This window comes from Buteo buteo, chromosome 12 (genome assembly GCF_964188355.1).
Source record: "Buteo buteo chromosome 12, bButBut1.hap1.1, whole genome shotgun sequence".
NCBI lineage: Eukaryota > Metazoa > Chordata > Aves > Accipitriformes > Accipitridae > Buteo > Buteo buteo.
In genome coordinates, this window is record NC_134182.1 from 6,728,435 (window position 1) to 6,743,512 (window position 15,078).

At 42.9% G+C, this 15,078-nt stretch overlaps 1 protein-coding gene across 1 annotated transcript in view; it reads left to right on the forward strand.

Moving 5' to 3' along the window:
* PARP1 (poly(ADP-ribose) polymerase 1) overlaps positions 1-14,371 on the forward strand; it is a 38,123-nt gene extending 23,752 nt beyond the window's left edge. The window contains exons 15-23 of the mRNA XM_075042519.1: positions 7,442-7,525; positions 8,327-8,449; positions 8,875-9,003; positions 9,358-9,456; positions 10,027-10,179; positions 10,453-10,580; positions 10,971-11,032; positions 12,136-12,250; positions 13,799-14,371. Of these exons, the coding sequence (XP_074898620.1) occupies positions 7,442-7,525; positions 8,327-8,449; positions 8,875-9,003; positions 9,358-9,456; positions 10,027-10,179; positions 10,453-10,580; positions 10,971-11,032; positions 12,136-12,250; positions 13,799-13,880 (975 nt within the window). The 3' untranslated portion in view covers positions 13,881-14,371. The remainder of the gene's footprint in view (positions 1-7,441; positions 7,526-8,326; positions 8,450-8,874; positions 9,004-9,357; positions 9,457-10,026; positions 10,180-10,452; positions 10,581-10,970; positions 11,033-12,135; positions 12,251-13,798) is intronic.
* The last annotated feature ends 707 nt before the right edge of the window (positions 14,372-15,078 follow it).

The following is a 15,078-nucleotide window of genomic DNA, read 5'->3' on the forward strand; positions in this document are numbered from 1 at the left end:
TAGTGACACAGGCATCATGACCACTGTTTGCTGAATGCTCTTAAAATATTAACACAGCCAATTTGCTGGTGATGTGAGGCAGGATTTTTTTTTTTTCGTGAGTGGTCAACCACATTGGAGGGTGAGGGGGCAGCACTACTACTAATTTAGGTAGCAAATGAACATGCAGCTCAGACTTGAGAAATGCTGCCAGTTGATATGTGCACTAATGAAGTGCCTTGACAAAAGTCCAGATCTTTGTCTGAACAGGGCCAAACTTGAGGGGTTTTTGTTTGTTTGTTCTATTTCTCATTTGTTGTAATGATACCCTGTTTTCATTCATTCTTCTTTCCTCCATACTTCTCGATCCATGTTTCTAACAAGATTTCAGAGAGTGGTCTGGTAGTATCATCTGTCTCTCCTTGCATAGAAACAGTTTTACTGGTGTTCAGAGGTCCTGCAGTTTGTTTTAATGCAGCCATTCAAAATGGGTTAAATCTAAATAACAAGTTTCAGTTTTCTTCAGCCAGCTTAGTTATCCTGCTCTAGAACTTCATATTTAAGCAGCTGTTGTTTGCTCTCTGTATCAGTATTTTACGTATCTACTTTTCAGAACAGGCTTTGCACCATTTCATACAGCTTATCTGAAAGCTTTCAGATGGCTTGGCCAACGTTTTGTAGTACCTTGGGTTAATTGTGTTCTCCTGTATCTTCAGTGGTTCTTTACATCAAAGTCTCCTGAAATATTAATAATTCTTCGTAAGTGGAACTGGGTAAAGACTCTGAACTGATCATCATCTGATGTCTTCTGGCTTTGTAGAACTCTGTTGAAACTATGTTAATTCACACCAGCTGCAGATCTGTAGGAGACCTGGGAGTCCAGATGGGCCTGTCTTCCTATTAGATTTATCTTCCTGTACTCTTGCTGCTGAACAGCTGTTTTCCATTAGAGGAAATAATGTTTTTCGTAGTTAGAGGTTTCTGTGCATCCTCTGAAAATGGCTGCTTGGTTCCTTTAATCAGCCTGATCTCAAGTATTTCATTCCATCCAGGCACTCTTGCTCTGCCAAAACTGTAGCAAATTCTTAGTCTTTCTGTTAAGATAGATTTATCTAATGCATTTCTCTTCCTGCTTCAAATTTAGCTTTCAAGAGTTTTGCCTCACCAAGCATACAGGAGTTTATTACAATTATCTGTGTCATAGCCTTACATGAAAAGGCTAGTTAGAGGGCTGAGTCTACTCTAGTGCTCTGTCTTCTATTGCCTGGGTGGAAGGCAAACATCTCCCTTGCCTCTCCTGACAATCTTGGTGCGCCCATCTGTGATGCAGAGCTAGTTCTTCATGTTACCCTCAGTGCATCTGGCAGTAATTGCAGTGTTGTTGTTTTAGACCCAACCCCTTGGCTGCTGTGCTCTTTTGATGTGTCTAATGATAAAGCTTTGGATGCAGCTTATTAGCTCTGCAGGGCTCTGTTCACCTCCCATGACTCATAGGAGACAAACTCCAGCCCTTTGGCTGTATGTGGGCCATGTAAGAGATATATTACTCAGTCGCATTGTTGGAGGATGTGTTAGTTTATGTGTTAGTGTTTACGTGTGTTAGTTGATAGGTTTATATAACTTACAGTTAGTATACGTGTCTGCAGCTATTCTGCACATCCAAGTTAAATGGCCCATTTTACTTTTACATGTCTTTCATGATTTTTCAGCTAATAATTAAATAATATGGATAGATGGTACTCAACAAGAAAGTATGGGCCCCAAAAGTTTGGGAGCTACAAATCTATTGCAAGTTGTTTTTCATTAGATTATTAATCTTGGCTTTGTGCCTCTTGTGTCCCCAAGACACAGTCAGTTTTGAAGCCTGTCTTCTCTCTTGCAGTCCATCTTGGCTTTTCTTAGTATCTGGCTTTATGTATGCTTAGCTGCAGCTCAAGGTGAAAGTTCTCCTAAGCCCAGTACGGGGTGCAAATCTCTATACAAAATCACTTCAGGGTTTTTACACCAGTCTGTAGCTTGGAAGAACCTCCTGAGTTCAGTTTGCAGAGAAGATTTGCATAAAGCTGGGTTTCCTAGCTCCATATCGAATAAATAATGTGGAACTTACACAGACGGTACACGATATACATGGTTTCATAGGATCTTCTGTCCTTGAGCTGAATCTTAAACCCATCAAGTTAAGTAAAAGCTAATCTGACCTGTGGGGTGTACGGTGAGTACTGTCAAGGGTCCAGAGGGTGTATGTATGATCTTTGCGAAAGACTCCATTGGACTTGACTTTTGTTGAATGTTTTTCCATTCAGATGGTCCTTAACTATGCAAGGATTTAATGCAAATCCAAAACTCCCAAGATCCATCAATACACAAACAAAAGCAGCATAGAAATTAAATCAGTTGCTGAGGCAAGCAGCTCTGGTGCCAGCAGGATCCGCAGCAGAGTGCTCCTGCGCAGTGCACAGGGGGTTTCCCAAACTGGGGGAGCCGAGAGAGCCATTGGGAGCCTGCAGCTCACGCCACAGTGGCTGACGGGACCTGGGCAGGGCCAGGAGCAATAGCAGGCAAGCTCCCACACACCTACAAAAGAAGCCCCTAGGGACGACCAGCGACCACGGTGGGCATACGGGGTGTGGTGCGTCATCAAGGGTGTGGGGCGGCAGTTTGGGCAGAGGGGCATGCAGGAGGGTTGCTGAAGCCCTGCCAGCTCAACCAGGAAGCAATGGTATCCACCTGGCAGAAAGCCGTGGCCTTTCTAAGCTCTGCACCCACCACGACCAAGGCAGCTGCTCAGACAGAGCTCCGGTGCGAACAGGCTGCCATCCCGGTGCCAGGCTGCAGGCTGTGCCCTGCTCTTACGCCAGCGGTGGCCAGCAGCAGTGAGACGTGTGCCTAGGGAGAGGAACTCCTCCGCTTAGTGACAGAGCTCCGGGAGGAGGTGAGTGGGTTGAGGAGTATCAGGGAGTGCGAGAGAGAGAGAGACTACTGGAATTGCACCCTCCCTTCCCTGAGACAGGCTCGACAGGCAGACAGGATGCATGGTACGGAGGATTCCCTGTCCTCTCTCCGCCCGGCTGAACGCAGTGACTTAAGGGGTAGGGGGCAATGGCGATAAGTTCCTGCCAGGCGTAGCCGGCACGTCTCCTCTGTGACTACCCCACCTTCCCAGGTGCCCTCGAGTGATAGGTACAAGGCTCTGCAAGTGGAACTGAACAGTAATGAGGACAATGGTTCGTCTAGCTTGGAGGTGTCACTGAGGTTACGTTGGCCTATGCCCTGGGTCAAAACTGCTTCCGTAAAGAAAAAACAGGTCATTGTCATAGGAGACTCCCTTCTGAAGGGAACAGAAGGCCAAATATGCAAACCAAACCCACTTCTTAGGGAGGTCTGCTGCCTCCCTGGGGCCCGGGTTAAACATGTGAAGAGAAAGCTTCCTACCCTGGTATGGCCCTGAGATTATTATCCATTATTGATTTTTCAGGTAGGCAGTGATGAAGTTGCAACAAGAAATCCAAGGGCAGTCAAGAGAGACTTCAGGGCCTTGGGAGAATTGGTTAAGGGTTCAGGAGCACAGGTAGTGTTCTCCTCTGTCCTTCCAGTTGCAGGGAATGATAAGGGAAAAAACAGAGCCAGCAGATCAATACCTGGCTCCGAGCCTGCTGTCACTGGCAGAATTTGGGCGTTTGTGATCATGGGTTGGTCTATATGACACCAGGCCTGCTGGCAATAGATGGGATACACCTGTCTCAAAGGGGGAAAAGGATCTTTGCACAGCAGTTAGCAGGGCTCATTGAAAGAGCTTTAAACTAGGTTTGAAGGGGGAAAGGGATAAAACCAGGCTCACTAGAGATAAGCCAGGGGGTGGCACACCAATATCTTAGGGATGGCATGCTAGCAAGGTCCTTTGGTCTGCTGTCTCAGTGGAGGTAGGGCATGGAGATCCATGCAGCAGCAAAGATGCAAGGGTTATTGATGTGCTAGAAACCACGGAATTGCCTGAGAATGTTCACATAGGATTTAGGGCTTCTCCCCCCAAAAAGGTGGTGGGATCAATAGCCCATCTGAAAGTGCATCTACACTAGCTCATCCAGAATGGGTAACAAACAGGAGGAGCTGGAAGCCATTGTGCAGCAGGAAAACTATGATATAGTCACCACCATGGAAACGTGGTGGGATGACTCACTCAACTGGAGTGCTGCAATGGATGTCTATAAACTCTTCAGAAGGAATAGCCAAGGAGGGAGAAGCAATGCGGTAGCTCTGTATGTTGGGAGTGTTTTGATTGTCTAGAGCTTAACGATGGTGACAATAGGGTTGAGCGTTTATGGGTAAGAATCAGGGGAAGACCAACAAGGCCAATGTCATGGTGGGAGTCTGTTCTAGGCCACCCAACCAGGATGAAGAGGCAGACAAAATATTCTATAAGCAGCTGGGAGAAGTCTCGCAATCACTAACGCTTCCTTGTTCTCTTGGGGGACTTCAACTTACCAGATGTCTGCTGGAAATACAATACAGTGGAGAGGGAACTCTAGGAAGTTCCTGGAGTGCGTGGAAGTTACCTTCCTGACACAGCTGGTGAGGGAGCCAACAAGGGAAGGCACCCAGCTGGATTTGTTTGTGAACAGAGAAGGACTTGTGGGTGATAACGATGGTTGGAGGCTGTCTTGAGCATAGTGATCACAAAATGATAGAGTTGTTGATTCTTGGAGAAGTGAAGGGGGTCAGCAGAACTGCTACCTTGGACTTCTGGCAGGCAGACTTTGTCCTGTTTAGGAGCCTGGTTGACATTGTCCCTTGGGAGGCAGTCCTGAAGGGCAGAGGAGTGCAGAAATACTGGACATACCTCAAGAAGGAAATCTTAAAGGTGCAGGAGCAGGCCATCCCCATGTGCTGAAAGACGAGCCAGCAGGGCATACCACTTGCCTGGCTGAACAGAGAGCTTTGGCTGGAACTTTGGGAGAGGGGGGAAAGGAGAGTTTATGACCTTTGGAAGAAGGGGCAGGCAACTCAGGAGGATTCCAAGGATGTCGTGAAGTTACACAGGGAGAAAATTAGAAGGGCCAAAGCCCAACTAGAACTTAACTTGGCTACTGCCATAAAAGACAATAAAAAATGTTTCTATAAATACATTAGCAACAAAAGGAGGGCTAAGGAGAATCTCCACCCTTTATTGGATGCAGGGGGAAACATAGTGACAAAGGATGAGGAAAAGGCTGAGGTACTTAATACCTTCTTTGCCTAGTCTTTAATAGTAAGACCAGTTGTTCTCTGGGTATCCAGCCCCCTGAGCTGGAAGACACGGACAGGGAGCAGAATTAATCCCCCATAATCCAAGGGGAGATGGTTAGCGACCTGCTATGCCACTTAGACACACACAAGTCTATGGGGCTGGATGGGATCCACCCAGGGGTACTGAGGGAGCTGATGGAAGTGCTCACCAAGCCACTTTCAGTCATTTATCAGCAGTCCTGGCTAACCAGGGAGGTCCCAGTTGACTGGAGGTTAGCAAATGTGATGCCCATCTACAAGAAGGGCTGAAGGGAGGATCCGTAGAACTACAGGTCTGTCAGTCTGACCTCAGTGCTGGGGAGGGCTATGGAGCAGATCATCTTGAGTGCCATCACACAGCATGTACAGGACAACCAGGTGATCAGGCCCAGTCAGCGTGTGTTTATGAAAGGCAGGTCCTGCTTGACTAACCTGATCTCCTTCTGTGACAAGGTGACCCACTTTGTGGATGAGGGAAAGGCTGTGAATGTTGTCTGCCTGCAGTTTATTAAAGCCTTTGACACCATTTCCCACAGCATTCTCCTGGAGAAAATGGCTGCTCATGGCTTGGATGGGCGCATTCTGAGTAAAAAACTGGCTGGATGGCTGGGGCCAAAGAGTTCTGGTGAATAGAGTTAAATCCAGTTGACAGCCAGTCACAAGTGGTGTTCCCCAAAGCTCAGTATTTGGGCCAGTTCTGTTTAATATCTTTATCAATGATCTGGACAGGGGGATCGAGTGCAGCCTCAGTAAGTTTGCAGACAACACCAAGTTGGGTGGGAGTGTTGATCTGCTTGAGGGAAGGAAGGCTCTACAGAGGGATCTGGACAGGCTGGATTGATGGGCCAAAGCCAATTGTATAAAGTTCAACAAGGCTAACTGCTGGGTCCTGCACTTGGGTCACAACAGCCCCATGCAATGCTACAGGCTTGGGGAAGAGTGGCTGGAAAGCTGCCCAGCAGAAAAAGACCTGGGGGCGTTGGTCAACAGCCGGCTGAATATGAACCAGCAGTGTGCCCAGGTGGCCAAGAAGGCCAAAGGCACCCTGGCTTGTATCAGAAATCGCGTGACCAGCAGGAGCAGGGAGGTGATCATCCCCTGGTACTTGGCCCTGGTGAGGCTGCACCTCGAGTACTGTGTTCAGTTTTGGGCCCCTCACTACAAGACAGACATTGAGGTGCTGAAGCGTGTCCAGAGAAGGGCAATGAAGCTGGTGAAGGGTCTAGAGCACAAGTCTTATGAGGAGCAGCTGAGGGACCTGGGGTTGTTTAGTCTGGAGAAAAGGAGGCTGAGGGGAGACCTTATCGCTCTCTACAACTACCTGAAAGGAGGTTGTAGTGAGGTGGGGATCGGTCTCTTCTCCCAAGTAACAAATGATAGGACAAGAGGAAATGGCCTCAAGTTGCGCTTGGAGAGGTTTAGTTTGGATATTAGGAAAGATTTTTTCACCGAAAAGGTTGTCAAGCATTGGAACAGGCTGCCCAGGGAAGTGGTGGAATCACCATCTCTGGAGGTATTTAAAAGATGTGTAGATGTGGCACTTAGGGACATGGTTTAGTGGTGGACTTGGCAGTGTTAGTTTACAGTTGGACTCGATGATCTTAAAGGTCTTTTCTGACCTAAATGATTCTATGATTCTAAATGCAGGCAACCAAGACATCGCTTTTAACTTAGTTGCTTTTTTTTTTTATTTGTTTTTCATTAATGAATACAAAGCACCTTAAAAACCTCTTTGCGTTTGACCCTTGATAATTGTAGGGTAATGTTGGAAGAAGGTGTGCTAGGTTGTACCTAAAGACAGAGATGATCTTATGAACAAGAACTATTTAATTCAGTTTGCTTCTTTGTCAGCCTGAAATTTATGGTTACTGAAGTGATTGAGGAATGCATTTGACACCAGGTCAATATTAAACTTCTAGCCAATGCTTAATACCTTATTTTTCTGTTGCCCTAGCATGCAAGCTTAGTTTCCTATTGCAGTATTCCTTTGTTTATAGGATGTCTTCTCAGTAGTGTGCACTGTCCTTCTGACATCATTTCTCAATCCACAGAAAATTAATACCAAGTCTGAAATGTTTCCATTCTTCATGGGGTCAGTCCTACCAGGATGGAGAGATTTGTTCCCTAAAAACTGGAGAGGGAATGCTGCAGTAGTTTCAGTGTAGTGAAATCCTCTTTTAATCGTTTAAATCTTCATCAGATTGACCTGCAGAAGATGCCATTGGGAAAACTGAGCAAGCGACAGATCCAGAGCGCATACTCCATCCTTAACGAGGTTCAGCAGGTGAGCATGAAAGAGTTTTAAAGCAAGAGGGGAATTCAGAAGTTGGAGTGGGGTGAATGCTGAGCTGTGTGTATAAAGATCTGTGTGCGCTCTCGCTGGAGAAGAGGATGTGGCTTCCACAGGTAACTAGTTCTCTTCCCTGTTATACCAGTTTGGGCAGTACTTGTATCTTTCACACTTTTGTAGCACAAACTTCAGGCTGAGCCAGGCATAAATGGCAGTTGAGCAAATGAAGCCAGAGTTTTGATCTAGTAGCGAGCTGGTGTTTCCACCCCAGAGAATTCTGTCTGAGGATGAGAATAAAGGTTATGTTCACACAGGAAAGGGTCTGGCTTGATGACATTACTGTATTTACACATCATGATCTGGACCATTCCAACAATCACTACATAGTATTGCCTTAAACAGCTTGCAAAAGTGTACCAGTATACCCTACTTTTTGTTATGGGCTCCCTGCCAAAGCACAGATAAGGTTTTACTTCAGTTGCTAAGAGTGGACCAGTACCTTGCCAAGGACATGCACCCTTTCCGTATCCAGAAGCCTTTATTTTGCCTTCCAGAAACATAATCCCCATTAAATTTTTCTTGTACCAGAAAGTCTGTGCATTTCTGTGCACGTACTGTGACTTACTACATGCAAAACAATTAAATAAATTGCCCTTTTTAGTTCTGTGGGAGTTTCAGCTTTAACACTATTTGTATTGCTGCTTCTGTGTATTAGTTCTCAATTTCTTGTGTGTGTCTATTGCTATGGAGACTTAATCTTACTCAGCAATTTTCTTCGGTGCTTGTTTTGTCTAGGCTGTTTCTGACAGTGGTTCGGAATCCCAGATCTTGGACCTCTCCAACCGCTTCTACACTCTGATTCCTCATGACTTTGGGATGAAGAAACCACCTCTCCTAAATAACTTGGAATACATTCAGGTATTGAATGGAAACAGTGTGTTGTCTGCAGGCAACAGGTCTTCTTATCAGACATATAACAGAGAATTTGTGAGGTTTTAAGACTTGCTTTAACCTCATGCTTTCATGAGGTTAAGCTTGTTTTTCTTCAGAATATCTTTTTGTTTATGTGTATATATGTGTGTATACATATACAAATAATTATATATGTATGGTATTAGAAGATACATATGTTATATAATATAGTCTTATTTATATATATGTGTATATGTGTCTGTATTTTAGGATGTTTAAGTATATATATTTTTCTTTAAAAGGCAATGTTGTGTTGTTAAGACAGCAGTATGTGGCCAGTGATTCACATACGCTTTTATCATTTGGGGTATTCCAGAGTTATTCTGAACGTGTCAAAGGCACAAGTAAAATAACCTTTTCAAATTCTTCAGGCTAAAGTACAGATGTTGGACAACTTGCTTGATATTGAGGTTGCTTACAGCCTTCTAAGAGGTGGAAATGAAGATGGAGATAAAGACCCAATTGACATCAACTATGAAAAACTTCGAACTGATATTAAGGTAAAGGAAATAAAACGAAATGAGTGACTGTGAATACAAGCTGGTGTCCTGTTAGTTTAGAGTACAACAAATGAAATGGACTCAACCCTTGGCAACCTCCTCCAGCTGACCCTGCTTTGAGCAGGGGAGTTGGAAGTCATCTCAATTTCCAGAGGTGCCTTCCCATCTCAGACATTCTGTGACTGAGTGCTGTCTGTATACCTGTACATCTTCTCTAGCTGGGAATAAATTTCCACCTAAATGATAAAGGAGGCTTAAACTGGGGAGTTGCAAGCATATGGTGGATGTCATCACGTTATAAGAAGCCTGCTAGTTTGTACGCTAAAGAAACTTCTCTCATTTGCCTCTTTGCAGGTTGTTGACAAAGATTCAGAAGAAGCCAAGATTATTAAACAATATGTGAAAAATACTCATGCTGCTACTCACAATGCATATGATCTCAAAGTCGTGGATGTAAGCTGGGCAATACTGGGGTTTAAGTTTGTGAAGATGGACTCTTCTAAGTTGACTGACTTGTTTGCGGTTTCCTTTTATTTTTGAGTAGCTTATCTAGTTTCTTTTGTTGAAGGGATGGTTTGATAGACCAGTTGCTATTTAATAGAATAGTAAAAGTCTAGACAGAGATAAGTCTAAGCTTACTGAGCTGTCTGTGGGCATGTGTTTTTATTTTAATTTAATTGGCCTCAAAAAGGAGGTGGAGGAGTAATCATCTTCTAAAACTGAGCCTTAGTCCACTGAATGATTTTTCAGAAAACTATGATCTCATGAAAATGCAGAAGGGAAGATAGAGAAGTAATCAATAACAAGTACTGTGTGATCAATGCTACCTCTTTTTTGCTAGCATGATACAGCAAACTGCAAATACTAAAAACCATCCAGATCAATTTTCCTAGCAGATTAGTATATATTCCAGACTAGATAGGTGATTTTTTTTTTTTTTTCCTCCCCATCTGATTAGTTGCATGAAGGTAATGGTTTATTTGCTTGGTTGTTCTTTTCTTCCTATCTCTTTTTGAATTGAAGATCTTCAGGATTGAGCGTGAAGGAGAGAGTCAGCGATACAAGCCATTTAAGCAGCTTCATAATCGCCAGCTGCTGTGGCATGGTTCCCGCACCACCAACTTCGCTGGTATCCTCTCACAGGGTCTCCGGATAGCTCCCCCTGAAGCTCCTGTGGTACGTTAAACAGCTTCTCTGGCTGCCTCCATCCCCGTGCCCAGAGTTGGCCACAGTTGGAGACAACCTAAATAGGAGAATTTCTCTGTGGGGCAGGCTCAATGTTTTCTCTCAGCATGCAGGCAACATTGTGTGTCCAACGTTGGTTGCTGACTGCTGTCTGCAAGAGCTTGAGTTGCAGCTTTGCTCTCCTGGGAGCCCAGCCAGGTGGATTCAATGCTGCCTTTGTGTTATTGTCCCAATTTTTTTTTTTGTTTCTTTTGCTGCTTGCAGACTGGCTACATGTTTGGGAAGGGCATCTATTTTGCAGACATGGTATCCAAGAGTGCCAACTACTGTCACACATCTCAAGCTGATCCCATTGGCTTAATACTACTGGGAGAAGTTGCCCTTGGAAATATGTAAGTAACTTATGAAGACTATTTGCCGAACATGTTTAATATATCATGGCAGAAGGTGATGCTAAAATTGCAAGCCTTTTCTTCAGTGTGAAGAAAGAGCACGTGGCATTCCTGTAGAAAGGATTTCTTCTTAAAATGAGAGCTATTGGGGTGGGGCGGAGGGGGGTGGAAATCACTGTTGCAGGTCTAGAATCTTGTACTAAATGCCAATATTATTAAAATCAGTAACTGAGACAAAGAAGGAAGGCTGTTGAGTTCTAGAAGTCTAGAATCTAAATTAACTTTATATTGACTCACCATAAACTGAAGCCTGAAAGAACTGTGATTTTTTTCACCAAGGTAGTTTAAGATGAATGTAAAATGCTATTGTGTGTTCTTTGTGCTGTCCAGGTATGAGCTAAAGAATGCTTCTCACATAACAAAATTGCCCAAGGGAAAACACAGTGTGAAAGGTAAGCATTAGCAGTTGTCATTGGTAATCTGTTATTGATGGCAAACTATTGTGGCTCTCCGCTTAGCAAAGAGAACTATAGTAATTTCATAGCTGTACTTCCTTTAAGGGTTTGCATAATGTTGCCCTATAGTTGCATCTGTATATGTGTATGTGGTGTTTTGAGGTGGGAGTTAGTATGCTTGGAATGTTAAGACTGAAGTTAATGTCTTGCCTGAAGTTCAGGAGGAAACTTTCATTTGACATCACACAAGAGAAAATGTAAGGTGTGTTCTCCAGCTTCTTACTTGCTTTCATCATAACAATACTATGTATTTTAGAAGAAAGATGAGAGGTTTGGTAGATCAGAAGAATAATTGTTTAGCCTTCAAAGTGCCTTAGAAGCTTGGAGAGAAGGGAAAAGCTAAGAATAAAAGTTCAGATAGAACAGCTGTTCTCATTACACTTCTATCTGCAAAAAGTATCAGTATATTGCACTGAAAAAGAAGATGAGAGAAAAGACTTAGCTCTCTAATTCAGGCAAAAGAAATGGTAATCATGACTATCTTCTGTACCGAAATGGGAGAGCGGAGAACAGTAACATTCAGTAATGAGTGGCTTTTCTTAAACTATTTATTTTGAGAGGCTTAAAAAATCAGTTGCCTAAAATAGAATAAAATGTGATTTAGCATCTTTTTCAATACATACTACTCACACTATTATGAATGTCAGATCAGATTTGTATTGAAGAGTTTAAAGAGAATAAGAATTGGTTTGTTATACTTCTCTGAAAATGCCGCAATGTGCATGTTTTCATTAATGGACCTCAGATATGAGAGCTATAAATCTGGTCTGGTTTAGGTTTGATCATACAGATTAGACAATTAGTAGCCAAAAGTCTAAAATTCTCTACTCTTAATATAGCTGAGTATGACTACCATAAGTGTGGTGATGCTGAATTGAATAAACAGACTGTATTCTTTGTGTTCTTTTTAAGATACTTTTGCACTTGGTCAGCATTTGAAAATTTATGTGAAGTAATATTTGGCTGGTTGAGTCATTTCTTCATGTGCACAGTCTGTGTTTGCCTTCTAGATTTCTAACTAATGTTTTTCCCCTTTCTAGGCTTGGGCAAAACTGCACCTGATCCCACAGCCACTACCACCCTTGGTGGTGTAGAGGTTCCCTTAGGGAATGGGATCTCAACAGGAATTAATGATACCTGTCTTCTGTATAATGAGTATCCTTTGCTATTATGTTGGCTGCACACTGTGTTTGAGTGTTGCTGAGTTTAGCAGGAGCAGGATCGCTAACATCGGTCAGGAGTTTGGCACATTGTGTTTTGTTTCTTTTAGATCTGCTTTGGAGTACTTGCAGACAATTTAGAGTCTCTTCTCCATCTGATTTTACAGTTCTCACACTTAAATTATTATTCTGCAGAAAAAGGAAACAATACATGTAGCAAATAGCTGTTGTCCCAACAAGACTCAATACGTGAAAGCATTGGAGTGGCCAGGCAACACAGCCCAGTAGTGCTTTGCCCAGAGACGTGCCAGGACAAGGGGAGAGGAATGCAGCCTGTGGTTTCACATCACTCCAGTCTGGTTTCTTCCTCGTGGTGCTGTGGCTGGCCAGCTTGGCCAGGAGGAGGTGGGGGAGCCAGCTCTGTGGCTCGATGGAGTCTATCATCACACAGCTTCTCTTGTGTTCCCCAGACCTTTTGCAAGTGTTGAGGTAAAGCTCAGATGCCCATCATAGATGTAATGTATGAGATGTAGCCATTAAGCCTCTTTCTAGGCAGAAGTGCCCGCAAATGAATGGGTGCTCAACATTCACACGAGGTCATAAGAATAAGCGATGTCTGAGGTCCCAGATAATTCTCTTCACTGCTAGTGAAGCAAGTGACTCATTAATACAACCTCTGGGTTGGGCAGAAACTGTCTTCTCTCTTGGTAAGCTGTTTTCCTCTTACAAGCAGTCTTGGCAACAGAACTCATGGCAGCACTGTTTTTATCTTGAGTTTTCTTGAATACAGCATCTGTCTTGGTCAGATGATACAATATAATACAGTTAATAATAGCTAATTGAGGTAAGATGATGTGCATTCATTTTGTTTTACACTGTGTTTAATGGGGATGCTTTTCATCTAAAATTGGGATTAGAGGTAAGTTTGAGGCCTAAAGCATTGAGAAACAAATAGGCAAGCTGGGACTGTCTTCTGAAAAAAAAAAAATGGTGCAGTGTGGTCATAGAATGTGCAAGCACTGCCAACCATTGTAGAGCTCTTCTCTCTGATTCCAGTTTGGGGTTTTTGGTGGGAGATTAAGAGGACATTAATGACTTTGTGCTGGAAAGTAGCAACAGAGCTATGATTATAATTGTAGATGCCAAGTCTGTAACTGCAGATATCATCTAGGCTACGTCAATCCACTGTTGAGATAGCAAGAGAGATGTTGTGTGTTGTGGCTCTGGCTGACAAAAAATAATCTTCAAGAGCTACAGCCCCGTATCTAAGTCAGTTCACCTGCCTGTCATTCAGGATTCCTGCTGCACCGTCGTTAATTCTCCATATGACTGTTAGTTGTTTGTTTCTAACTATTGTATAAATCATTTTCAGATTCAAAGAAAAGTCAAATTTAAAGATTTGTGGTTTGAGCTGTTAGAACTGCTTAATTACACAAGCATCTGTATCGTAACTTAAGTTCAGAGGTAAAGTTTTACTATGTTTTGAGGTTTTTCTGTGTTATTAATATCAACAACTATTATTATTCCTTAACATTTTTCCCAGATATATTGTGTATGATGTTGCTCAGGTAAATCTGAAGTACCTGCTGAAATTGAAATTCAACTATAAGACATCACTCTGGTGAACAGTATTTAGAAGCCCTGTTAGAGTTATACTGTAGTTACACTATAGCGTTGACTTCTGACATGCTTATGCATTGACTTCTCTTACCAAGATATCAAGAGCTAAACTGCAGAAGAGGTTACTAAATCCTATTTAGTACGACACTTAGTGAAAGTTTTATATAAATGTGTGGCAACACACGGACCTGAATTCTGATGAGAACGAGTACCTGGTTTTGTTTTGTACCACTTCTAATTTTGGGGCTTTTAAGTGTTTCTTTTAGTTGACCAAACTGACCAAAAAAAAAACCCACCCACAAACAAAAACCAAGCTTGTGTCTTTAGCCAAACAGAGCTGGGCAATAGCAGGAGAAGGAACTTTAGGATGTTTGCGATATTTGCTCTGTTAAGGTTCCCTCTTGTTTAAGTTTACCCTTTTTCAGTTTTCATTTGAATATATGATAAATGTGCATTTATTTTGAGGTAAAAAATAAAAGCTAATTTCATACTAACAGCTTTATGTTTCAAAACTTCCAAACTGTTTGGGTTTTGAGTCACGATTTAAATGTATTTGGTAGAATGTTCTTAAACATGATATCTCCCTCTGAAGATCAAATGCCAAATATTGAAATCTGTAGTCACGTTTCAGAAAGTCAAGGTGAAATGAAAATTCGGACTTTCCACTGAGACTTCATCTGTCAACGGTTGGTGTGGTAAACATGGAAATGAATTTGTGGCTGTTTGAATTTAGTATTAGCCCCAATAAATCTCCTTTAATATCAACCTTCAACGTGATGTAAGTTGGTTGTTGTAGACTCAAGTCCTAACAGAGCTGTAAGTTGAGTTTGGGCTCAAGCTGCACTCATGACCTGGAGTGAGGTCAATCGCTACTCTGTGGGTAGTCTTGAAATCCCTGTCTTGAAACATCAATATAAACTAATAATTTCAATGTTTTAGTGGTGTTTGTTACTTCTCACTTTCAGTAAGTCATTGAGCAATATAGGAGTACTTGACTATAGAGCAACATCAGTTTTTTTCAAAAATTACTGATTTCCCTGAGCTATTAGGGCAAGTTGGCTAATCCCCAGGCACAGCTCTGCATTGGCAGTGCATTCAGTATCTCCTCCACTATGACAGTTCCCTTCCCAAGAAGGGACAGTTCAAGCTCATTCTGACAGTTGTAGCTTCAGTCTCTGGTAACCTGTGTGGTAACAGCAGATC